The 25,193-nt window shown below is 47.0% G+C and overlaps 1 protein-coding gene across 2 annotated transcripts; it reads left to right on the top strand.

The window, feature by feature from the left end:
• Positions 1-14: 14 nt before the first annotated feature.
• Haus4 (HAUS augmin like complex subunit 4) lies at positions 15-10,327 on the top strand. 2 transcript variants are annotated; one of them, XM_048444955.3, is made up of 9 exons: positions 17-203; positions 1,596-1,669; positions 3,785-3,927; positions 4,016-4,147; positions 4,908-5,042; positions 7,871-7,967; positions 8,256-8,532; positions 9,711-9,779; positions 9,902-10,327. In XM_048444955.3, exons 2-9 carry the CDS (start codon positions 1,615-1,617, stop codon positions 10,077-10,079), a joined length of 1,086 nt encoding a protein of 361 aa, XP_048300912.3. In that variant the 5' UTR covers positions 17-203; positions 1,596-1,614; the 3' UTR covers positions 10,080-10,327. The 2 variants fall into 2 exon arrangements, with proteins under 2 accessions (XP_048300921.3, XP_048300912.3); XM_048444964.3 differs by lacking the exon at positions 4,908-5,042 and having other exon boundaries at positions 15-203.
• The last annotated feature ends 14,866 nt before the right edge of the window (positions 10,328-25,193 follow it).

Here is a 25,193-nt window from a genome sequence, read left to right as displayed (position 1 = left end):
CCGTCCCGCCCCTCCGCCCGGCCCATTTCAGACCCGTCCGGTCTCCGCTGGCGGGAGCGCCCACCAGCTGCAGCCCCCGGCTGCCACCTCCGGCAGCCTCCGACCTCGGCGCCCCGTCGGCGGGGTGTGCAAGTTTGCCCTAGACGTCCGCGAGCTCGCAGCCACGCCGCGCTCGCCCTTAGGACTCCTTGGCGGCCCAGACGGTAGGTTGGCGCCGGAGAGCGCGTCCTGCATCTTGATTACCTCGGGCCTTGTAAGGGTCACCTCTTGTGAGAACACCTGGGAAATCGATCTGCGCCCAGTGCAGCGTGCGGGACGGCTGGAGGGCTGGGCACCCCCGGGCGTGGGACCCCGGATGCCTGCGCAGGGTGGGGTGCAGCCTGAGGTCACGTCCTGTGGCCACTGAAGGCCGGCGGCTCCGCTGAGGACCGCAAAACTGCCGGAGTAGCTCAACAATAAACTGAATTGGTAAAACTGAACTTAACTAAATAGCTTTTGTTGACAAGTCGATTGTTATTCATTCTTAATGTTTAATCGTTATCGCGGTTTTGCAGGCGGAAGAGGGTTGGCACCTGAAAAGTGTTTCCCTTAGACTCACAGAGAAACATCAGGTGGCAGAGTCACAAATTAAGGCCTAGCATCGCACTTCCTCAGCTGCGTCCACGTTACAAAACAAACGGCTACTTGCTTACTTGTGACTCTATAAAAGGAGCAAATAAACCAATATTCTGTGGGCCTGAAGCATTAAGCCCTAATAAGCTTCAGAGTCAGCATTTGGTGGAGAGGGTGGAGCAAAAAACAAAACAAAACAAAACAAAACAAACAACAACAACAAAAACGGGAATGAATGGGCAGGTAGTCTTTGTGTTCCTGTTCATTTTCTCACTGCCCTCTGGTGATGACGTTCTTTTTCCAAGTTACCCGAGGTTCTGGCAAAACACCCATAGCTGTGTCCCCTTATCTTCTACTCTGCCGTCTATGGTCCACTATGGTATCCTTTCCCTAAGTGCGCTTTCCTAGCCTAATGGGAAGCCGTTGTGGTTCCACTGTCTGTCACTCCTGCCCCGACCAACAGCTCTTCCATGAGGGAACACGGTCAGAGAAGCACTAGAAAATGAGAGATGCTCCACAACTGAGCTGTCACCGGGGAAATGGCACACTTGGGCCCCGCTCCCATTCCCCAGTCTCCTGGGAACATGAGTGCCACAGTTTGTAGGCACAATAGTGGTGGTGGTGGGGCTGCCTTCCATTAGACCTTAGTGGATTGGGTGGGGGCCGGGTGGTTTCTTTAGAAAGAGTCATCTTTTGGACAGTTTGGGAGACATTTTGTTTTTGGAATGTAAGGTGTTCTGGCACTTTGTCTATAAAATGCTGAAGAGTTTGGGATCCGTGATGTCTGATACAGCCCTTCTCTGAGCAAGATGGGGTGGTGCACTTGGGAGGCAGAGGCAGTTGAAGAGGATCAGAAGTTCAAGGCTTGCCTCGCTGGCCCAGAGATTGAGACCAGCTGAGCTTGCGAGACTGCCTGAGGCAGCCCCACCTGGAGCAGCCAGGGGTTTGTTGTCTGGCAGTTTCTTCCATTTGGTTCCATACAGATAACATCAAGAAAATCAGATGGCATCTGGAGATTTCTGCTCACCTGGAGAAGGGGTGGAAATATTGCAGCAAGGTAAGGGTAGCTGTCTGCAAAAGGCTTGGTGACATTTCCAGGGGTCTTGTCTAGATTCTTGCTTCTGTGGTGAAAAGGGCTCTCCCCGTTTCTGAGGAAAGTGAAATTCAGGGGCTGGAGAGATGGCTCAGTGGTTAAGAGCACTGACTGCTCTTCCAGAAGTCCTGAGTTCAATTCCCAGCAACCACATGGTGGCTCACAACCATCTGTAATGAGATCTGGCACCCTCTTCTGGTGTGCGGGTATACATGGAGGCAGAATGTTGTATACGTAATAAATAAAATCTTTAAAAAAAAAAAAAGAAAGTGAAATTCAGGAGATTTAGGAGGACTTCGTTTGAGAATCAGGTTAGATGAGCAGTCCATGCGGATTCAGTATCTGCTTCTGCAATAGATGCTGCATGCCATGCTGTATTGGTAGTCTGTTGCCACGGTAACGGTGGCTGGCCTGTCCCTTAAAGGCTTCTTTCCTACTTGTGTTTTCATGTTTCTCCTGTAGCCCAGGCTAGCCTGCCTCCACCTCATAGTTTGGAGATTATACGTGTGCACTACCACGCCCAATTTTATGCTCGATAATGAAAATAAAAGATTTCTTAGTCTCTAAAATGACTTTGGATATAATAGTCCAAAGAGTAAACATCTTGGTGTCTGGTAGGTAATGGTAAAAGCCCCTGGGAGAGAGGTGGAAAAGGGGCCTTGAGCAGACAGGGTAACTGGAAGACGCTGCCCCCTTGTGGCCTCTCTCCGTGCAGACGTGCCCACGCTGGTTACTCAGCTCTGCTACAGAGTTCTAGTGGTCAGCTGCTTCCTTCTGCCTTTCCTCAGCTTTGCTTGTGTGACTGACTGAGGTCTCTTCCACAGTTGAAATTTGCCACGTCTCTTTCCCTCTCTTCCTCAAGAACTCTAATGATTCCAGCCAGGCTTGATGTTGCATGCCTGTAATCCCAGCATTTAGGTGGGTGAGGCAGGAGGATCACAAATTCAAAGCCAGCCTGGGGCTACATAGAAAACCTTAAAAAAAGATCCTAGTAACTTTGTATTATTGAGGTGTTTTGGCTACTGGTGGTTTATACTAAATGGTCTCCCTCCTCCCCTTCCTCTCTCTTCTCCCCTCCCTTCCTCTTTTCCTCCCTCCCTTCCTTCTCTTGGAGCTGGGAAGCAAACCAAGTCCTCAGCAAGTACACACTCTACCCTCTACTCCTTGCATTTCCATTCACCAAAACTCTAACGTTGGAACTGGGGCTGTAGCTGGTGGTTGAGCCTGTGCTTACTGTGTGCAAGTCCTGGCGACCTTACTTTATTAAATACTTGTTTTCCTTTGATCAATATTCTTATATATATAAAGTAAATACTTTAAATACTTTTAAGTATCATTTCTGGTTTATTTGTGATTTGTATTTTGAAACAAGGTCTCACAGTATAACACAGGCTCCCTTGGAAGTCACGTAGTCCAAGGCCTCGAACTTCTAGATCTCCTTCTCCTGCCTCGATCTCCCTGATGCTGAGATTCCAAGTGTGTGCCACCACATCCAAATATTCACTGTTTTGTTTGTTTGTTTGTGTGAGGGCTGAAGTGGGCGATCAGAAGACATGTTTCAGGAGTGGGTGCTCTCCTTCACCATGTGGAGGGCCAGGCTCAGGTGGCCAGGCTTGGTGACCAGTGCCCTGACCAGCTGAGCCATCTAAACGGCTGCTGTTTGTTTTTGACATTGTCTCCCTGTGTTGTCAGGCAGACTTCAATGTCTTGGCTTTAAAGGCTGCTCCCCAGTCTCCTGAGTAGCAGGGACTACAGGTGTGTCACCGCTCCTGGCTTCATTTTCCCCTTTAAACTGCATTCTATATTTATTTATTATGTATACAATATTCTGTCTGCGTGTATGCCTGAAGGTCAGAAGAGGGCACCAGACCTCATTACAGATGGTTGTGAGCCACCATGTGGTTGCTGAGAATTGAACTCAGGACCTTTGGAAGAGCAGGCAATGCTCTTAACCACTGAGCCATCTCTCCAGCCCCAAACTGCATTCTGTTTAGAGAATTTTCCTACTCAGAGCCAGGGTTGTCATTTTGTTTGTTTCAGAAGTGATACCCAATGTTGCTTTGTCTGTCATTTTTTAAGTATGTGTCAAGCAGTTTCCTCCCTGTGCCCTGACTGAAGAGGACCTGATTCAGAACCCGAATTTCAGCAAGCTGTTGCTTAGTCTCTCACAGCATATGGATGAAAGTGGTTTAAGCCTCACCCTGGCGAAAGAGCAGGCTCAGGTAAGGCCCCCAGGAGAAGGGCTGGCAGGAGGAAGAGAAAGTCCTTGAGAGAGAAGAGTCTCAGACAGGGGTTTTGTTTTATTTCGAGGCATGGAATGAAGTTAGGCTGCGTAAGATGGCGTGGCTGAGGTACGAGATTTTACAGAGAATCATCCAAGAGCTGCTCGTGGACTATTATGTGAAGGCACAGGACAAAAATCTGACATCGGAAGACAAAAAGGTGAGGCCAGAGAACTGGGGTGGTGTTGGTTATGGTGATAAGAACTACGGGGTAGGAAGCCGTGGGAGGCTGTGGAAAGAGCTCGGTGCAGAAATGTGAGGCTGGTCTGGGCAACACAGTGAGACCCTGTAGGAAGAGAGGAAGGGAGGGGAGGGAGATGGAACCCTAGTCTTCAGTTCCCTAAAGCGGTGACTCTCTTGAGGACCTGGAGAAGGTGTGAGAAGAGGCGATGATGACATCCTTTTGTTTTGTTCTTTTGAGACAGGATGTAACCCTTTGTAGCCCTGGTTGACCTGGAACTGACCATGTAGACCAGGCTATCCTCAACCTCATAGAGGTCTGTCTGCCTCTGTCTCCTATGTACTGAGATTAAAGGCTAAGTCAAAAGTGGTTTTTGTTGTTGTTGTTTGTTTTGTTTTTTGAGACAGGGTCTCTGTGTAGCCTTGACTGTCCTGGAATTCACTCCATAGACCAGGCTAGCCTCAAACTCACATAGATAGACCTGCTTCCTTAGTGTTGGGATTAAAACATGCACCACTACTGCCCAGCTAAATCAAAAGTTTGTTTTCTGTTTTGTTTCTTTTTTGAGACAGGATTTCTCTGTGTAGCTCTGGCTGTCCTGAAACTTGTTTGTAATCTCGAACTCCACAGAGATCCGCCTGCCTCTGCCTCTCTTGAGTGCTGGGATTAAAGGCATGCGCCACCACCGCCCGGCTCTGGCTGTCAGTTTTATAGTCTGTTTTTTTTTTTTTATTCTCAGTTTCATGAGACCCTCGAACAGCGACTGCTTGTAACTGAGCTGGCACAGCTTTCAGGTCCTGGCCAGGAGCCCGAGATGCCCCCACTGCTAGGGTTCGAGAAGGCTGACCTCCTGGAGCTCATGCCCCCCTCACAGGTTGGAAGCAGTTGTTGTATCTGTTGCCTGTCTGTCTCTCCATCCCTTTCTTCAGGACCTCATGTACTTTCCTCAGGTTGACCTTGAACTTTTTATTCCTCACTTTACGCCTCCCATGTGCTGGGCTGCAGGTTGCACTGCCATACTTGATTTATGAGGTCCTGGGAGTCAGACCCAAGGCCTCACTCTACCAATTGAGCTACAGCCCAGCTAAACATTTCCTTTTCCTTTTTCTTTTTTTCTTTTATTATTCTTGTTCTATGTTTATGGGTATTTTGCGTAGTTGTGTATCTGCGCAGCATATATGTGGAGTGCACACGGAGGTCAGAAGAGGGCATCAGATCCTCTGGACCTGGATTACAGATGGTTGTGAGTCACCATGTGGGTGCCGGGACTTGAACCCAGGTCCTTTGGAAGAGCAGCTGGTGCTCTTAACTGCTGAGCCATCTCTCCAGCCCATAAGCTTTCTTATTAAGCTTTACTGTTTTTCTAAAAAATTACATATATCATCTGGTCAGACTCAAGAAAAATGTCACACCCAAGAATGGAATATCTGAAATACTACATCTAGAAATTTTGTTTTTCTTTGAAACTAGAGTGTTTATGTTATGATGAAGGCGCTGGGTCCATCACTGCCCTCTTGGGTTTAGCTGGTGGTGTTCCTTCACAGAGCCCACGTCTGAGACGGTGACAGACAGTTTCAGATGTCCCGTTTGCCCAACCCTGGTAGTGTTTCTGCCAGACTTCTTGTTCCAGTTACTCATTCTCTGCTTGGCAGGGTGGCCATTTACACCAGGCTGACTCCTGAGGCTGGCAGGCCTCAGAGTCACCACAGCCACACAGCGTGTGCATCCTCGTGAGGTACTTAAACACAAAGTCCCCATTGTCATTTTGCTCTGCCCCTCAGCCAGGGACTGGAAGAGTGGAATGCAGTGTTCGTATAAACAACCTGTGCTGATATTATACTCTCCTTGCTCGCTCTCTTGTTTTAAGATAGATATGAATGCTTTGCCTACGTGTATGTCTGAGCACCACATGTCTGAGGAGGCTAGGAAAGCGTGTTGGATCCCCTGGTGTTGCTTCCCCTACAGCACCCTGGCTGACCTGAGCCTGCTGCCACCTCGCTTCTGAGGCCGAGGCCCCGGTGAGCCTTGTGTCCTGCTGCTGTCTCAGCTGCTGCCTCCATGTCGGGAGCCAAATGTTGTTTTTTGACTACTAAGTCTCTATCAGTTGCTGGATGAAAACCTGCTAGCTCAAAGAGGCAGAAGAAGCAGCCAGCCAACCTTCCCCCTCCCATGGTCATCTCAGAAAAAGTGTTTCACCCACAGCAACTGAAACAAAACCTCTTACAACCAGATGTCCCTCCCCTCTACTTCCTGTGTCTCTCTCTCCCAGACCTCCTGACTTGCCCTCACTCTCTATGGTTACTTCCAGTCAACTGATTGCTTGCTCTTCCTTTTGACCTATGGTTGATTTTATTTAAATGATGTGATCTCGGGGTTCACAGTGTGATCAACTATCCCACAATACCCTGGAGCTGGAGTTACGGCTGTTGCAAGCTGGGAAGCAAACCTGGGTCCTCTGAGCCATCTCTACAATCTCTCCACTTTTGAAAACATTTTTGGGAGACAAGGTTTAACTGTGTAGTTGTGGCTGGATGTGGATGAGGCTGGCCTTGAACCCACAGAGATCCAGCTCCTCTGCCTCCTAAATGAGTGCTGCAAATAAAAGCGTGCTCTACCCCTACTCTGTAGGCCAGACTGGCTTCATCCTTGGTGACTTAGCTAAGGCCTGCTTGGGCTACGTAAGACTGCCTTTAAAGCAAAAGGACCCAAATTAATAGAGGAAATTCACGAGTAGAGGCTGGGGAGGGGCTCAGTGCATGAGTACATATGGCTCTTGGAGAGGACCTGATGTTCAGTTCCAAGGACCAACCTGGGGCAGATCATAACTGATTGTAATTCCAGTTCCAGGGGTTCTGACACCCACTTCTGGACTCCATGGGCACCTACACTCAAACACGCACATTTTCCCCTCACAGACATAAAAATATCAGTAAATCTTTAAGAAATCCTAACACTCAGGAGGCAGATGCAAGTGTATCTCTGAGTTCGAGTCCAGCCTGTTGTATTTAGCTAGTTCCGGGCCAACCAGATCCATGCAGCACAGTAAGACCCTGTCTCAGAAACAAACACAATGCGTCGAGGCTCATGCTTAAAAACCCAGTACTTGAGACTGAAGCAGAGGGTTGTGAGTTCAAAGCCAGCCTGAGTCTATGTAACGTGTCTATCCCAGTAAACAAGCAACAAAGCCAGATGTGGTGGTACAAGCCATTAGTCCCACACTCGGGAAACAGGCAGGTGGATCTCTGTGAGTCTGAGTCCAGCCTGGTCTTACACAGTGAGTTCCGTTCCAGGACAGACAGGGCTATGTAGAGAGATCGTATCTCAAAGAACCAAAAACAAACAAGCAAACAAAACCCAAACAAACCAGAGAATAACAGCAGAGATAAATAAAATGACACCCCCAGTAGCACTCTGAGCATTGTCTAGGCTTGAGTCATTCCCAGGGATGGGGCGATAGCTCAGCGGTGGAGCCCTTGCCCAGGGGCCCTGAGTTCCATCCCCAGGATGAAAGAACAAACAGAACCGCTGGTAGGATTCCATTGTGTGGATATAGCGTAATTTGCTTGCTTAGTGTTAGGATTTACGTTTTTGAGACAAGGTCTTATGTAGTCTCTGGCCTCAGTCCCCCAGTGCTGCCATTTCTTTTTTGCGAGACCCTCTGTGCCCTTGCACCTGCTGGACAGGTCTGTGTGCTCTCTTCAGGACTTTGTGTGGATGAGAGAGCGGCTCCGGCTGGAGGTGGAGGAGCAGCTCAAGAGGAAGTGCTTTACTCTGCTGTGCTACCACGACCCCAGCTCAGGTGAGAGCCGCCTCCCCTGTCGTGTGGCCGTCGGCTCCTTATAGCCTGCGTTTCAGTTTGATGTGGGTTTCAAACAGGTCTTTTTGGTTGTTTTTGTCTTTTGAGAAAGGGTTTCTCTGTGTTATCCTGGCTGCCCTGGCACTCACTTTGTAGACCAGGCTGGCGTTAAACTCACAGAGATCCGCCGGCCTCTGCCTCCTGAGTACTGGGATTAAAGGCCTGCGCCACCACCGCCACCACCTTTAGGGCATTAGCAATGGGGGTTTCTGTCCTCCTGTCTCTGCCCAGATACTGATGGAGAAACTCTGAAAGCAGCCAAGGTGTGGAAACTGCCAGAGGTCCTGGTAGGAGAGAAGCAGCAGTGCCTGGAGGCCAGGAACCTGCAGAAGGAGCAGCTGGTGCTGCTGGAGAAGAAGAGAACCACCTACTCCCAGGCGCTTCTCCGCTGCCTCACCTTGCTGCAGAGGCTTCTTCAGGAGCACCGGCTGAAGACGCAGTCCGAGCTCGACCGCATCAATGCCCAGTACCTGGAAGTCAAGTGCAGCGCTATGATCCTTAAAATGAGGTGAGCTGTGAGCCCACTGGTCAGAGGGATTCTGTCTCACCCGCCACTCCTCCACCCTGCTTCCTCATCTCTCCATGCCTAGTACCAGTGGGTCCCCGGAAGTGCCACACGGCACTATAATTAGCCTTTTTTTGTGTTACCCGAAAGTTTTCAGCACTTAGAAGTGTTTATTTACGGCCTTCTGAAATAGGTGCTGTACTCTGAGGTCACTTGCTTGGGGACTCACTCACAGTGACTTTGTCTATCTCTTCTCTATAGCTTGACTACAGCTAGCTACTCTGAATTTTTTTTTATAGCTTCCCACTGTGTAGTTCTGGCTAACTGCTGGCCTGCAATTCACTACGTAGGCCAGGCTGAGTTTGAACTCAGAGATCCACCTGCCTCTGCCTATTGAGTGCTGGGGTTAAAGGCATGCACCACCACAACAGAGTTAAATGTTCCCTTTTGGAAAATTCTGCTTCAATTTATTTTTCTTTTGTTATATGTATGAGTATTAGTATTGTTTGAATGAACTCTGGTGGCCACAGAGGTCAGAAGAGGGTGTCAGATTCCCTGGAACTGGAGTTACGGGCAGTTGTGAGCTGCCTTGTGGGTGCTGGAAATTGAACCAAGGTCTTCTGCAAAAGATGCTCTAATCCACTGAAGCACCTTCCCAGCCCCCAGCTTCTTGGCCACTCTTTACTGTATTTTAAAAAGGCATGTGTGAGTGTGTGTGTGTGTGTGTGTGTGTGTGTGTGAGAGAGAGAGAGAGAGAGAGAGAGAGAGAGAGTTTGTGTGTGTGTGTGTGAGAGAGAATGAGTTTGTGTGTGTGTGTGTGTGAGAGAGAGAGAGAGAGAGTTTGTGTGTGTGTGTGAGAGAGAGAGTTTGTGTGTGTGTGTGAGAGAGAGAGAGAGAGAGAGAGTTTGTGTGTGTGTGTGTGTGTGTGTGTGTGAGAGAGAGAGAGAGAGAGTTTGTGTGTGTGTTGGGGTGGATGTGTGTATGCACCACAGTGCATGTAGAGGTCAGAGGACAACTTTGTGGGATCCGGTTCTCATCTTCCACCTTTACGTGGGTTCCAGGGATTGAACTCAGATCATTAGGCTAGCACACCAAGCACTTTTTATCCTCTGAGCCACCTTGCCGGCCCCTAAACTCTTTGTTTTGGGATCTTCCATGTAACATTTTCTCCCCTCTGTCAGGATGGAGGAGGTGAAGGTTTTGTCTGACACTTACAGTGCTGAGAAACTGGAAGTGCATCGTCTGATCAGGTAAGAGCCCCAAGAGCTGGGCACCGCTGTTCGTGGCCTGGCCCCAGCCTTGTCAGATTTGCTCAGGTCTGGTTTCTGAGGACTCACAACTTCTACTGAACTTTCTCTGCTGGGGCTCTTAGGGACCGTTTGGAGGGAGCCATTCGCCTACAAGAGCAGGACCTGGAGAAATCGAGATTGGTCCTGAAAACCTATGAGGTCCTTGGAGAAGACTTTGAGAACCTGGTAAAGGAATACACGCAGCTCAAACAGGCAACTGAAAACAAGCGTTGGGCTCTCCAGGAGTTTAGCAAGCCCTAACCACTGAGTTGAGTGTAGGCAGAGCCCGGAAGCATGGATTCTACATGGCCACCTCCGCTTCCTGTTCACCAGACTACCTCCACTATTAGGGAAACACTGCAGTCATTAAGACACCCTCCTAGTTTCCTTGTCTACAATGACTGGGTCTTTTCTGGGAAATGTAGCTATCAGATTTATATAATTTTATGCATATCTGTTTGCACCAGCCCTGTGTAATATTATTTCCTGAATAAAGTAGTAATGTTGCATCTCGGGATTTTAGTAATTTTCCTTGGCAAAGATGGAAAAAGAACCTTGAATTGTGTGTGTGTGTGTGTATGGCGGTTTGAGTAAGAAAGGCCCCATAGGCCGATATATGTGAATGCTTAGTCACCAGGGAGTGAACTCTTTGATAGAATTAGAAGGATTAGGAGGTGTGGCCTGGAGGAAGTGTGTCACAAGGAGTAGGCTTTGACAGGGTTTCTCATAGCTATGGAGCCTGTCCTGGAATTCGCTCTGTAGCCCAGGGTGGCCTCGAACTCACAGAGATCCGCCTACCTCTGCCTCCCAAACTCTGGGATTAAAGGCGCGCGCCACCAGTGCCCGGCTGGCTTTGATGTTTTTAAGCCCGTGCCAGGTCCAGGACATAGCTCTCAGCGACTGCTCTAGCGTCATGTTTCCAGCCGTGGTGTGAGTGGACTAACCTCCCAGTTAAATGCTTGCTTTTCTAAGAATTGCTATGGTTGTGTCTCTTCACAGCAATAGAACACTGACTGTCTTGGTAAGGCAGCAGAGAGGAAGTGGACGCATGGGCCCGTCTGCGCTCCCCAGAGGAGTGCTAGGTGCTCAGGAAGACTGGAAGCTATTTTGCCATGTGGCTGCTGGTGGGACAATCACAGTGAAGCAGCCAGGTGCTGTTTTACCTTTGCCACAGTGCCAGGCCTGGGTAGGCGTAGCCTGGGGAGATTCTCTTCCCCCAGACAATGGCTCTGTTGCTGCTGCTAAAGGTAATTCTAACTAAAAATCTCCTGCTTTAATAAAACTCGAGATTCAAAGGCTACGGTGCAAACTCCAGAGCTCAGAGAGAACAGAATTGGCTAACTTTCTCTCTTTGCTAGTGTTCCCAGAGGCCTCCTCCTTTGCACACCGCTGCTCCCTGCTACTTCCTGTCAACTACTTGCTAACCCCACCTCTCTGAGCCCAAGCTAATTTTATTTAATTAACACAAATGCAACACATCTTTACATAGTTAAATGCATCAAGGAACAAATGTAACACATCTTTGCCTAGTTAAACAAATGTCCCACAACAGCCAGGCATCCGGCTCACCTTAGGACACAGCCACTTATGCTCCTGTGGTATAAGGACTTGATTTTTCCAAAAGCAAAGAGTGGGATAGAAACCGGACTACAAAATTCTACAGTCCTAGCTGAGGCTGGGCAGGGGTCCGGCTGCTGTCAGCTTGGAAGCAGGGCAGGGGCAGAAGGCTTCGCTCAGAAGCTACCCAACTGTGGTCTAGAGCAAGCAACTGGAGCCTTCTGCTGAGGTCAAACGACCATCAGAATTGGTCTGGGTAGAACTAAGGTATTGTACTTTAAAACTTTCTGTAGGGGCTGGAGAGATACCTCAGAGGTTAAGAGCACTGCCTGTTACTTCCAGAGGTCCTGAGTTCAATTCTCAGCACTTAGATGGTGGCTTTCAACCACCTATAATGAGATGTGATACCGTCTTCTGGCATGCAGGTGTACATGCAGAGAGAACCCTGTATACATAATAAATCATAAAAAAAACCAAAACCTTTCTGTAAATGGTGCCAGTCACTATGTATGTAAATGTTGATCTACGTGAAGCAATTTCCCTTCAAAACTATTTAGAGAAAGTTTCATCTATAGAAAAATTGAAAAAAATAGGATAAATACCAGTGTATTTTAAATCTACATTTGATATCGATAGCAATTTGCTCTTTTTTCTGTCTCCCTATTCCTTCCTCTTTCCCTTTTTGCTTAAAACTTATTCTTGGGGGCTGGAGAGATGGCTCAGTGATTAAGAGCACTGGTTGCTCTTCCAAAGGACCTGGGTTCAGTTCCCAGCACCCACATGACAGCTTACAGCTGTCTGTAACTCTAGATCCAGGGGATCTGACACCTTCACACCAATGCACATAAAATAAAGTTAATTACTAAACAAAAAACCAAACCAAACCAAAAAAAAAAAATTTATTCTTGGCCAGGTGGTGGTGGCACATGCCTTTAATCAGGAGGATCTCTGTAAGTTCGAGGCCAGTCTGGTCTACAGAACTAGTGCCAGGACAGCCAAAGCTACACAAAGAAACCCTATCTCAAAAAAAAAAAAAAAAATTCTTGGGCTGGAGAGATGGCTCAGAGGTTAAGAGCACTGCCTGATCTTCCAAAGGTCCTGAGTTCAATTCCCAGCAACCATATGGTGGCTCACAACCATCTGTAATGAGGTCTGGTGCCCTCTTCTGGCCTGCAGACATACACACAGACAGAATACTGTATACATAATAAATAAATATTTAAAAAAAATTCTTATGTATGTGGGTGTTTTGCCTGCATGTAGCATGTATGTATGTGTATCATGTGCACGCCTGGTTCAAGCAGAGGCCAGAGGAGTCTGTTGGATCCCCTGGAACTGAGCTGCCACGTGGTTGCTGGGAACTGAACTCCGGTCCTCTGGAAGAGCAGCCACTGTTTCTAGCCACTGCAGCATCTCTCCAGTCCTCCTTTCCCCCCTTCTCTTAAAGATTCAGATATAAATACATTTTCCCTGACCATTTTATAGGAAGTTACAGATTTCAGGAGGCAATTACTAAAAATTAGGGTGCTCCTCTGTATAACTAATAAAATTGTTATTCAGAAAGGTTAATAATTCCATAACGACTATTATCCAAGTCATCGAATTTCTCAAACTTCTTCTCCTGATCTCAGGTCCAATACAATCTAATGTCTTACACTTGGATATTAGGTTTTATGGATTTCTTTTTATTTGTTAAAATAGTGTAATGTGGTCAAGACTGGTCTCAAATTCATGGTCCTCCTGCCTCAGGCTCCTAGAATTGGGGTGGTGTGCATGTAATTCCCCTCCTCCCATTTGTTCATGTATTTACTTAATGTAATAAGGTATTGCTGTGTAGCCCAGGCCAACCTTCAGTTTATCCTCCTGCCTCTGCTATGTTCTGGAATTATAGGTGTGGAGTTCCTGGTTAACTTTCCTTCTTCCTCCCTCCCCTCCCCTCCCTACTAGGGAGTGAACTCAAGAGTCTTGTGCATGCTAAGCAAGCTGCAAACAGCTTTTTGGGGGGCGGTGTTCTTTGGTAGAGGGCAGAGGCTTGTTTTTAGTTTGCAGGTATGTACGTATGTCTATGCACCACCACATCTGTGACTAATGCGTGTGGAGGCCAAGAGAGGGCGTCAGATCCTCTAGACCTGATGTGAGCTGTCCTGTGAGTGCTGGAACAGAACCTGGGTCCTCTGGAAGAGTAGCAAGTGCTTTTGTTTGTTTGTTTGTTTTTCGAGACAGGGTTTCTCTGTAGTTTTGGAGCCTATCCTGGAACTAGCTCTTGTAGACCAGGCTGGCCTCGAACTCACAGAACTACCTCTGCCTTCTGAGTACTGACTGGGATTAAAGGTGTGCGCCACCACTTCTTCTCTCTCTCTCTCTCTCTCTCTTCCTTCCTCCCTTCTTCCCTTCTTCCCTTCCTCCCTTTCTTCCTTTAGTTCTTTCTTTCTTCCTTTCTTTCTTTCTTTCTTTCTTCTTTTCTGTTTTTTTTTTTTTTTTTTTTTTGAGGTAAGTCTCATATGATCAGCCTGATCTTGACTTTTGGCAATCTTAACTTCTGCTCTTGTTTTTGAGACAGAATCTCACTGTGCACCTCTGACTGACCTGGAACTCACCACGTAGACCAGGCTGACTTCAAGCTCCAGAGATCCACCTACTTTTACCTCCCTGTAGGATTAAAGGTGTGAACCACCATGCCCTGCTGGATTTCTCTAATGTAGGAAATCATTTTCTTGAGCCTGCCACGGTGATAAACACCTTTAATGCCAGCTTTTGGAGGCAGAGGCTGGCGGATGGTTGTGAGTTCCATCCTTGTCTCAAAAAAAAAAAAAAAAAAAAAGGAAAGAAAAGAAAAGAAAGAAGCCCAGCATACTTTGTTGGGGTGCAAAAGATGGGCACTCTCTTCCAGAGGACTGTGTTTTCCTAATTCTTGCTCGTAGAGAGCCTAGACTCTTTTCTGACCTCTTAGGGCATCTGCAGCCACACAAGAACACATACATATAGATTTTTTAAAAAGGTAAGTCTTAACATTAATCCGACCACTTTGAACCTGATAGAAGAGAAAGTGGGAAGTAGTCTACAAGATATAGGCACAGGAGACCACTTCCTAAGCAGAACCCCAGGAACGCAGACAATAAGAGAAACAATAAATAAATGGGACCTACTGAAACTGAGAAGCTTCTGTAAAGCAAAGGACACTGTCAGTAAGACAAAAAGGCTACCTTCTGACTGGGAAAAGATCTTCACAAACCCTTCAACAGATAAAGGTCTGATCTCCAAAATATACAAAGAACTCAAGAAACTAGACACTAAAACTCTAATTAACCCAATTAAAAAATGGGGTACTGAACTGAACAGAGAATTCACAACAGATGAACTTTGAATGGCTAAAAAGCACTTAAGGTCATGCTCAACCTCCTTAGCGATCAGGGAAATGCAAATCAAAACAACTTTGAGATATCATCTTACACCTGTCAGAATAGCCAAACTCAAAAACACCAATGATAGCCTATGCTGGAGAGGATGTGGAGTGAGGGGAACACTCATCCATTGTTGGTGGGAATGCAAACTTGTGCAGCCACTGTGGAAATCAGTGTGGCGGTTTCTCAGGAAACTGGGAGTCAACCTCCCTCAGGACCCAGCAATTCCACTCTTGGGAATATACCCAAGAGATTCCCTAACATACTACAAAAGCATTTGTTCAACTATGTTCATAGAAGCACTATTTGTAATAGCCAGAACCTGGAAACAGCCTAGGTGCCCCTCAATAGAAGAATGGTTAAAAAAGGTGTGGAACATATACACATTAGAGTTTTACTCAGCGGTAAAAAACAATGACATCTTGAATTTTGCATGCAAATGGATGGAAATAGAAAACGCTTTACTGAGTGAGGTAAGCCAGACCCAAAAAGAGGAACACGGTATGTATTCACTCATAAGTGGATTCTAACCATAATTAAAGGTCTTTGAGCCTATTATTCGTGATCCTAGAGAAGCTAAATAAGAAGATGAACCTGATGAAGATTATTTAGCTATCCGCCAGGAGGTAGGAAATAGACAAGAGTCCCAGAACCCTCATCTGGCGATGGATGGAGTTGGAGGCGGAGAACCACGTTGGAACACTGGACCTAGCTCCCTAGGTCCAAATGAGAGGCAGAAGGAAAGAGAACGTGAGCAAAGAAGGCAAGGGCAGAGGAAACCTTCATCCGACGTTGGATGGCGATACAGATGGAGACCCATACTGGAACACCGAACTGAGCACTCCACGGTCCAAATGAGGAGCAGAAGGATGAAGAAAATAAAAAAAGTAATCAGGACTGCGAGGGATGCGAGCACCCACTGATACAAGGGGACTGATATGAGAGTTCACCAAGGCCTGTTGGACTGGGACTGAATGAGGACGTGATCCAACCAGATTCTCTGAATGTGGCTGGCCCGGAGCCTTTTTGAAAAGCCATTGACAATGACACTGGGACTTGCTTCCTCTGCATATACTGGATTTTGGCGCTCCAGTCTGTTTGGACTCTCACCTTCCCTGGACCTGGAGGGAGGGGGGAGGAACTTGAACTTCCCACAGGGCAGGAAACCTGACTGCTCTAGGGGATGGAGAGGGAGGAGGAGAGGGAGTGGGGGGAGTGGGAGGGTGTTGGGAGGAGGGGCTGAAATGGAAACTTTTATAATTTAATAAAAAAAAATAAAAATAAAAAAAAGGTAAGTCTTAAAAAAAAAAAAAAGCCCAAACACAATTTCTCTTGGTAGTTAGTAGCATCTGGAAATCAGCTTCCAAATCCCACACTAGTTCTTCCTGCCATTCTGACAGCATGAAGCTTTCCTATTTAATTAGATAGTATCCTAAATCAAACTAGATTTTGGTATTTGAAATAATAAGGATGAAAACTTAAAAGAGAAATGGGCGTGCCTGAGAGATGCTTCAGCGTGCTTGCTCTTGCAGACTCCCAGCACTCACGCTGGGAAGGCACAGCTGCCTGTCGCCCAGCTGCAGGGGATCCGATGTCCTCTTCTGGCCTCCGTGAGCACACGAATACACATGGTATTCAATTATTCACACTCACACAAATACGGTGTACACTTATTCACACTCACACACCTACACACATACATAAAAATAAAATAATCTTAGGGGAAAAAGAAGCTGGGGAGGGGGCTGGAGAGATGGCTCAGTGGTTAAGAGCATTGGCTATTCTTCCAGAGGACCCGATTCAATTCCCAGCACCTACATGGCAGCTCACAACTGTCTGTAGCCCCAGTTCCTTGGAGTCTGACACCTTCACACCAATGCACATAAAATAAAGTTAAATAAGTTATTAAAAAAAAAAAGAAAAAGAAGCTGGGGCTCTAGGGAGGTATAGGCAGAAGGATATTGAGTTTGCAGCCAACCTGGATTGTTCAAGATCAGCATGAGCTATGTATTGAGATGACCTCAAAAACAAAGTGCCTGCTGGCCAAGCACTGTGAGTCTGGACGTACGGAAGTCTTGGGAGGAAGGCAGGTTTGGTTGTTGGCATAGGATTTTGGGGAAGAAATAAGCTAAGAAAAAGGAAGGAGAGGTCAGAAAAGAGTTAGGGCTGGGCAGGCTTTCACCTAGTGACCAAAATTTGAGAGAACCCTCCCAGTTTCACCCGAGACTCTGGAATACTGGTCTTTGAGGGAAGTGTCCAAGGCAGAGTGATTCCCACCCTGTCCCCAAGGGCCATGAACTGTTTCTGTGTTTCAGAAGTCACAGAGCAGCAAGCCTTTGCCTGAGATGGTTTTGTGGAACCAGTTTCAATGCTTTTCGTTGACTGTGTGTGGGCAGACCGTGTGGGAGCTGGTTCTTCCCTTCCACCTCAGGGCCCTGAGGCTCTTCACAGCCCCAGCATCACAGATCAACAGGCTTTGGAGTAATGGTCTTGGCAAACTATCTTTTTTAACCTTTGCTGGGAAGGTCAGTTGGCAGAAGGCTCTTGCCTAGCATTGGTAAGGCCCTGGATCCAATCCCAGTGCTGTGTAAACTGGGTGTGCTGGTACTCTTGGTACCATGGAGACAGCCCAGTAGGGAAACGTGTTGGCCTCACAATTGCGAATACCTGCTTCTGGTTCCTGTAAACCCACATAAGGTCAACATGGTAGTTAGTGCATGTCTGTCATCCCGCCAAGTAGACTTTGAGACTTTGATCTGTCAGGGTCAGAAAATCAGGGTCGTATCCCCGTGCAGCTCACACCTTTAATCCTAGCCCCCCTCAGGACGCAGAGGCAGGCCTCTGTTTTATAATTAAACGGCTCCCATCATGATAGATGCTAGATTGCTCCCAGTTCACCCTATTACAGAATGTTTTGTTGAATTTAGCATTTCATATTTATCTTGCCTTGTTATATTCTTTTTAAATTTTTTTTTTTTTTAGCCAGGTGGTGGAGGTGCATGTTTTTAATCCCAGCACTTGGGAGGTAGAGTCAGGCAGATAGCAGATTTCTATGAGTTCAAGGCCGGCCTAGTCTACAAAGTGAGTCCCAGGACAGCCAGGACTTATACAGAGAAACCCTGTCTCACAAAAACAAACATTTAAAAAAAAAAAGATTTATTTATTTTATGGGTATGAGTGTTTTGTTTACATGTATGCTTGTATAAAACTGTGTGCCTGGTACCCATGGAGGTTAAAGGAAGGCATGGTACTGGAGTCATAGGTGATAGTGAGGAACCGGATGTGGTGCTAGGAACCGAACTCTGGTCCTTTGGAAAAGCTGTCCATGATTTTAACTGCCGAGTCGTTTCTACAGCTCCAAATCCAGCTTTTTGATTTGGGTGCTGCAGATTTGAACTCACATGGTTGGACAGCAAGTGCTCTTAGTGGCTTCGGGGTTGTCTCCCTAGCCCTGCCTTTTGCTCTTTGGAGGTATTATAAATTAATGTGTTCATTTATTTTATGGAAAAATAATTACTGAGTGTATGAATATGGTTATTTGGGGAGGGGATTGTGTGTGTGTTTGAGATAGGGTCTCACAACGTAGCTCTAGCTGGCCTGGAATTCTCTCTGGAGACTCACTGAGATCTTCCTGCCTCCCAAGTCCCAGGATTAAGGGGGTACGCAGTCACGCGGGACATGAATTCAGTTTTGTGGGAAAAACAAAACAAAACCCTTTCAGAAAATCAGAGGGACAAAAGGCGTGCCTGCTCCCGAAGGAAGCCCTGCTTTGTTTCCTCCCAGCTCTTCCACGCTTTGCCCTGTGGTGCTGCAGTGGCTAACAAAAAGGGATCCGGCTGGCAAGCAGACAGCTAAGGTCTCCTAGCCACCATCTCCTCACAGTGCTCAGGAAGCATGTGCTGTTTCCCCTCCACTCTTCGGTGGTCTGAGATCCCTTTACTTGCCTCCTGCCTGTCGAGTGAAGGAAATCACCTCCAGACAGTGGAGTAAGATCACACAGGTAAGAAAATACATAAACTAACGTGTTCTCAAGGAAGGTTGAATTTGAAGCCTACACTAGTCACCAAAGGTAGGAAAACATCGCCCCCTAGAGGCCAGCCTGGTTATCTTCAACGGTGAGCGGGACCTCTGGGGTCCAGTAACCAGGACTGCCTCTCATCCAGGAAGACACTGTATCATCAATCCTGAAGGACCTCATCGGGCTTTTAGGAAACAAGTAGGTTTCCTTATACATCGTGGGAGAGATATAGAATTGCACAAAATTCAATTTATTTGGGGCCTTAGCAGCAAAAGTGTGGCCCAGCACCAGGAAGACCAACTAGATCTCCACAGTTTGAGTTTGAAGGAGAGGCGTTTTCTTAGTGGGTTAGGACCAAAGGAACCTCATCCTAGCTAGGTTATCTTAAGCTATTATCAAAGAATCAGGAGCATTTCTGGGACGGGTGTGGCTGCATAGTTCCCACTGTAAGGGCTCTACAATTTAGAGTTTGCTTGGAAAACGCAGACTAGCTCTGGGGTGAGTAGGGCAGCTAGGACTGAAAGGACTTCAATAGCCAGGCCTGGTGGCTCAAATTGTAATCCTAGCATTTGGGAGGCTGGGGCAGGAGGATCATGAGTTTAAAGTTAAGCCAGGCTATGCGCAGAGGCACTCAAATAAAAAGAAGGAAGACAGGAAGGTTCAAGAGAGAAAGAATGGAGAGGGGAGAAAGAATGGGTTGAGGAAAGATGGAAGGAGAGGTAGAGGGAGCCTGAGAGCAGAATAGAAAGCCTTCTAGAATTAGCCCCAAGTGGCAAAATTAACCTGGAGTTGGGGGGGTGGGGGAAATAGAAATGCTAAGAGAGGGACCAGAAGAGGGCGATGCGGTGCAGGGTTCCGAGGGAACTACCAGGATAGGACTACAGCGACCCCCTTCCTAGTCCCCAGAGCCCCGCGAGCAGGGGCTGAAAAGACCAGACTCCCACTCGTCAGTACCAGGGAACCTGCTAGAGCCAGAGGGACCCAGGACCTTCATCAACTCAGCACAAGAATTTAGTCAGCGCTGCCTTCAGCCTTGGCCACAGAAGCCTCTTCCTGCTGCGGTCAGTGCAGACTTCGGAGGGTCAAAGTGCAGAGAAGGAGTGACCGCTGAGTGCTCAGCCTATCACCCCCTCCCCCATGCACAGGCTCAGGATACACGGAGGAAGAGGGTCAGAAAGAAAATAAGATGGATGCCTTATTATATAAGAGGAGGCAGAGGCAGGCGGATCTCTATGAGCCTGGTCTCCAGAAAGAGTTCCAGAACAGCCAGGGCACACAAAGAAACCTGTCTGGAAAAACAAAACCCAAACAGCAACGACGAAGGTGGAGGCGTGCTGTAAAATGCTGTCTTATGGATACGACATGGTTGTCGCACACACGCTCTCACAGTAGCTGGGGTGACTTTGCACAGACCTGTACAAGGTCGTACCAGCCACATTCCAGAGTGGAGGAGAAAGGGATTTATGAGCTCCACCCCTAGTTGGCAGCTGATGGCTGCTGGGGGAAGGGAAATCATTTTTCTTTGGGGATGTGGCTGCTGGTCCATTACCCACACTGTAATGGTTGGCCCCACACCCAGGAGCAAGTCGGAACCACTAACTGGACTCAGTGGTTTATTAAAAAACATGAAAGGGCTGGAGAGATGGCTCAGAGTTTAAGAGCACTGGTTGCTCTTCCAGAGGTCCTGAGTTCAGTTCCCAGCAACCACATGGTGGCTCACAACCATCTGTAATGAGATCTGGCGCCCTTCTCAGGGGTATGCGCATACATGGAGGCAGAATGTTGAATACATAATAAATAAATAAATAAATCTAAAAAAAACCCAAAAAACAACAACAACAAAAAACCCCATGAAAGTGAGTGGGAGGGAATGCATCCAGGGGTCCAGGGAGTTTGGGAGGGAAGATGAGGGTTGAGTATGATGTAGATATAGTGTACACATGTATAAAGTTATCACAGAATAAATTTAATATACAAGAAAAGTAAAGGAAGGGAAAAAGGAAGCAGGTTGTCCTTGTGCATAGCTAACTCTGTACATTTGTAGCCAAATCAACGTATTAAACTTAATCATCACACACAAGGTTCTGGTTTTTATTTGACCCTAAGTATGAAAGGGATACCAAGCTAGGGTCCTGGGGAAAGTAGCTATGGTTGCACCGGGCCAGAACAAGCCTTGGTTGTGATCTCTTCCCATTAAACAAGGCTTCAAGAGGCTGGAGACATGGCTCAGCAGTTAAGGGCACTTGTGGCTCTTGCAAAAGATCCAGGTTCAGTTCCCAGCACCCACCTGGCAGCTTACTGTCTGTGACTCCAGTTCCCAAGGATCTGATACCCTTTTCTGGCCGTTGGAGGACCGTGTACATACATAATGCAGGCAAAACACTTACACACAGAAGACAAACTAAATAAACCTAACAAGCAAATAACAAGATCAAGGCTTTGAAACTTTATTAGGTCCCATATACTTTTTATTTTTGTTTTTGCTCAAGACAATGTCTCTCTGTGTAGTCTAAGGTAGCCTTGAGCTTGTAGTAATCCTCCTGCCTCAACCTACTAAATCCTGGGACTACAGACATGAGCCACTATCCCCATCTTGCAACTCTATCAATAGACATTCCCCACATGAAAACTGAGCCAGGCTTCTGTCTAGTACTCAGGAGGGTGAGGCCAGCCTGAGGTACATAATTTCGATCCTAATTCAAGCAAACAAGAAGTACACACACCACCACTTCCACCATCTCCACCACCTCCACCTCCACCACCACCATCTCCACCTCCACCTCCACCACCTCTACCACCATCTCCACCTCCACCTCCACCACCTCCACCACCACCACCAATGACAAACTGAGAACATTTAAAGATGTTTGCAGGCTGGGTAGGGAGGTTCACACCTGTAATTCCAGCATTTGAGAGACAGAGGCAGGAGGATCATCGTGAGTTAAAGGCCAGCCTGTGCTACATAGTCAGTTTCAGGCCAGCCAGGACTACATAGCAAGAGTTTGTCTTAAAAAACAAAATAACCAAAATTTGCTTATTAATTCATTTCTCATTTATATGTATTATATATGTGTATACACACACACACACATACACACACACACACACACACACATATATGGGTATTTTGCCTGCAGGCATGTCTGTGCACCATGTGCTGGAGGAGGCCGGTAGAGGGCATCAGACATCCCCAACCCCCACCCTGGGAAACAGCTACAGACAGCAGTGTGTGGGTATAGAACCTGGGTCCTCTGCAAGAGGAACAAGTGTTGCTAACCACTCTACCACCCTCCAGCCTCTTATTACTTCCTTTTTAAAAAGCCCATTGTACCTTCTTCCTTATTGCTACCTAGAGAAATGGTTGTCTTGAGACTGTTGTAAGTTGAGCGGTGGGCCCCTTTGTTTCATCCCGCCCGGCTAGTTTACACCCGACATAATCACACAAATTGTATTAATTAAATTACTGCCCATTAGTTTTAGCCTCTTATTGACTAACTCTTACATATTCGTTTAACCCATCTCCATTAATGTGTATCGCTACTTGACTGTGACTTACTGGCATGAGTCTAACCAGCGTCTGTCTTGGGCAGGAGAATCATGGCATCTGCCACACTTCCCTTCTTCCCAGCATTCTGTTCTGTCTACTCCGCCCACCTAAGGGTTACCCTATCAAAAGGCCAAGGCAGTCTCTTTATTCAACCAATGAAAGCAACAAACAAAGGGAAGAAGGACCTCCTACACCATGAGACCTCTTGTGAAGCCTAATCGTCAATAAGAGAACCAAGAAGTTCACATGGCACCAGTTAGACCCAAAACTGGTGAGCACCAGAGTCAGAGACAACAGAGTGTGGAGGATACTCAAAGGACCAGAGCCCAATGCCGGATACACTCCTGGGGAGACAGAGCAAAATACACACAGCCAGCACCTCCCGGAAGTTCTTGGTCCACAGCATCTAGGATGTCAAAGGGCTGCTGATGTACTGAAAATATTATTATTATTACTATTATTAATATTTTCCAAGATAGGGTTTCTCTGGGTAGCCCTGGCTATTCTGGAACTCACTCTAGACTAGGCTGGCCTCAAACTCACAGAGATCTGCCTGCCTCTGCCTCCCTAGGATTATAGGTGTGTGCCACCTCTGCCTGACTTCTTGGACCACATTTTGACAAATACTGCTGTAAAAAAAAAATAAAAAAGAACTGGCCTTTGAATCAGATGCTAGACTCTTCCCCATCTGGCTCTCCCAGAGCTAAGTACCACTTCACTCAGGGTTCATGTGTCTCTTTTCTTACCTGTGAGATGGACATTAATGATTCTGACCTTCCATAATTATATCTAGAGGATGCGCCAAATTTGTAAAATGCCTGATGTGTGGTAAAGCTTAATAAATATCTGCCTGGGGGATGATCGTGTTCTTAACGGCTGAGGTCAGACAGCCACAGACGCCTGCGGAGGAACAGGGTGAATGAGGCAGAACGGCCCGGAGCCAAGCCTTTGTTCATACATACTTTTAGAGATGTTGTCAATGTAATATAAACACGCTCATCATTGAAAAATCGGGAAGCATTATTTTCTCCACACAGCTGAGGTCATTCTGCATGTACAGTTTGTAATCTGTTCACTTAATGGTACTATTAGGAGCACTTCCCTGCATTATTCAATTTTCTTTGGCAACATTGACTTTAATGGCTGCGTGAGACGTCACTGCATGAGTGATTTACTTAACCATCGCCGCTCTCTGTTCTCTAACAGCTTTGTGGTTTTAAAAAAAAGCCTTTAACGAGGGCCTGGAGAGATGGCTCAGTGGTTAGGAGCACTGGCTGCTCTTCCTAGAGGTCCTGAGTTCAATTCCCAGCAACCACACAGTGGCTCACAACCATCTGGCTGTAGTTCCATAAGATCCAGTGCCTTCTTCTGGTGTGCAGAGGAACATGTAGACAAAATATCCAAATAGATAAGTAAAGCTGGCACTAAGCATTTCTCTTGGTCAATCTTTTGTTCTCGTGGGTGAAGAAGATCGCTGGGGCTAGCTTTCTAGAAGCGAATTATAGAAGATATACATGTGTGGTGGTTTGGATAAGGATGGCCCCCGTAGGCTCAGCTATTCGAATAATTACCAGGGAGTGGAACCATTTGAGAGGGATTAGAAGGACTGGAAGGTGTGACCTTGTTGGAGGAAGGGTGTCACTGGGGGGTGGGATTGGAGGTTTTCAAAAGCTCACACCAGGCCCAGTGTCTCTCAACTGCTGCTCTATTGCCATACATGCCACTGGGCTCCCACGGTGCTCCCCACCATACTGATAGTGGACGAAGTCTCTGAAACCGTAAGCCGGCCTCCAATTAAATACTTTCATTTATAAGAGTTTCCTTGTCTCTTCCCAGCAATAGAACAATAACAAAGATAATATATCTTTTTTTTTTTTTTGGTTTTTCGAGGCAGTGTTTCTCTGTATAGCTTTGGTGCCGGCTCTGGAATTTGCTCTACAGACCAGGCTGGCCTTAAACTCACAGAGATCCGTTTGCCTCTGCCTCCTGAGTGCCAGCACCACATGGCATACAAGCTCTTAACCACCCAGCCAGCCATCTCTCAAGCCCCCGACAATTTATCTTTTATTGGCCATACTCAAAATAGTTTATTATAAAACGTGCTGTAGACTGATAGTTTTTCAACATTATTGGGCATGAACACTGTTGAACAATGCGCTGTCACAAGGGTGTGGCTTTGGTGGGAATTTCAATCACCTTAGACTTATAGGAAAGCTGCAACAGGGAGTAGAAAGGAAGGCAGGCAAGTAGTCAAGCGTGCCTTTCTTCCAGAGGTGGAAACCCTCATCCGAGGGTGCTGGCCCACCCATGGCCATGCAGAAATGAGGCAGGCTGGAGAGAAAATCCCAACGGCCCCCAGGGCGGGACACTACTTTGGATTCCTTGGTTTCAGCTCTTCAGCTGTGCTGTATAGGGAAATATTTTTTTGGTGTTTACAAATATTTATCATTGGACCAGTCACAGCTGGAAGGAGGGTTCGCAAGTGCGCTTCTCTTGTGATTGAAGCCGCAGGCTGCTCCGTACTGAGCATAAAGTCTTTAGTTTGGTTTTGGAATCTTTGCCCCAAAAGCTGAACCCACCATTAGAATCTACAGCGGCGAGATGCTGTGGACCAGATGGAAGGCAATGAATTCCTTCATTCACCTGTGTAGTGCATGTGTGTCGGTGTGAGGGCATTGGATGCCCTGGAACTAGAGTTACAGACAGGCATTTCAGTGGAGACTCTGACTTCCTGAATATCAAAGGCTGCTTCTCTGATAGACAGGCAAATAAATGCCTCTTGGTAGTGGCCACAGCAGCCATCAGGTATATCACATGGTACCTGCAAGACCATCATAGTAATTGATAATCAG

This window comes from Myodes glareolus, chromosome 12 (genome assembly GCF_982192425.1).
Source record: "Myodes glareolus chromosome 12, mMyoGla1.1, whole genome shotgun sequence".
Classification (NCBI taxonomy): Eukaryota; Metazoa; Chordata; class Mammalia; order Rodentia; family Cricetidae; genus Myodes; species Myodes glareolus.
Note: the sequence above shows the minus strand (reverse complement) of the source record. Positions and strands in the feature narration are given on the sequence as shown.

Bases quoted from the DNA above. Each gene is read 5' to 3' on its own strand.
- Haus4 (XM_048444955.3), top strand. From the start codon at position 1,615: ATGGCATCTGGAGATTTCTGCTCACCTGGAGAAGGGGTGGAAATATTG. The intron at 4,148-4,907 runs GTGAGGCCAGAG...TTTTATTCTCAG, and splicing joins TGACATCGGAAGACAAAAAG to TTTCATGAGACCCTCGAACA. The intron at 5,043-7,870 runs GTTGGAAGCAGT...TGCTCTCTTCAG, and splicing joins AGCTCATGCCCCCCTCACAG to GACTTTGTGTGGATGAGAGA.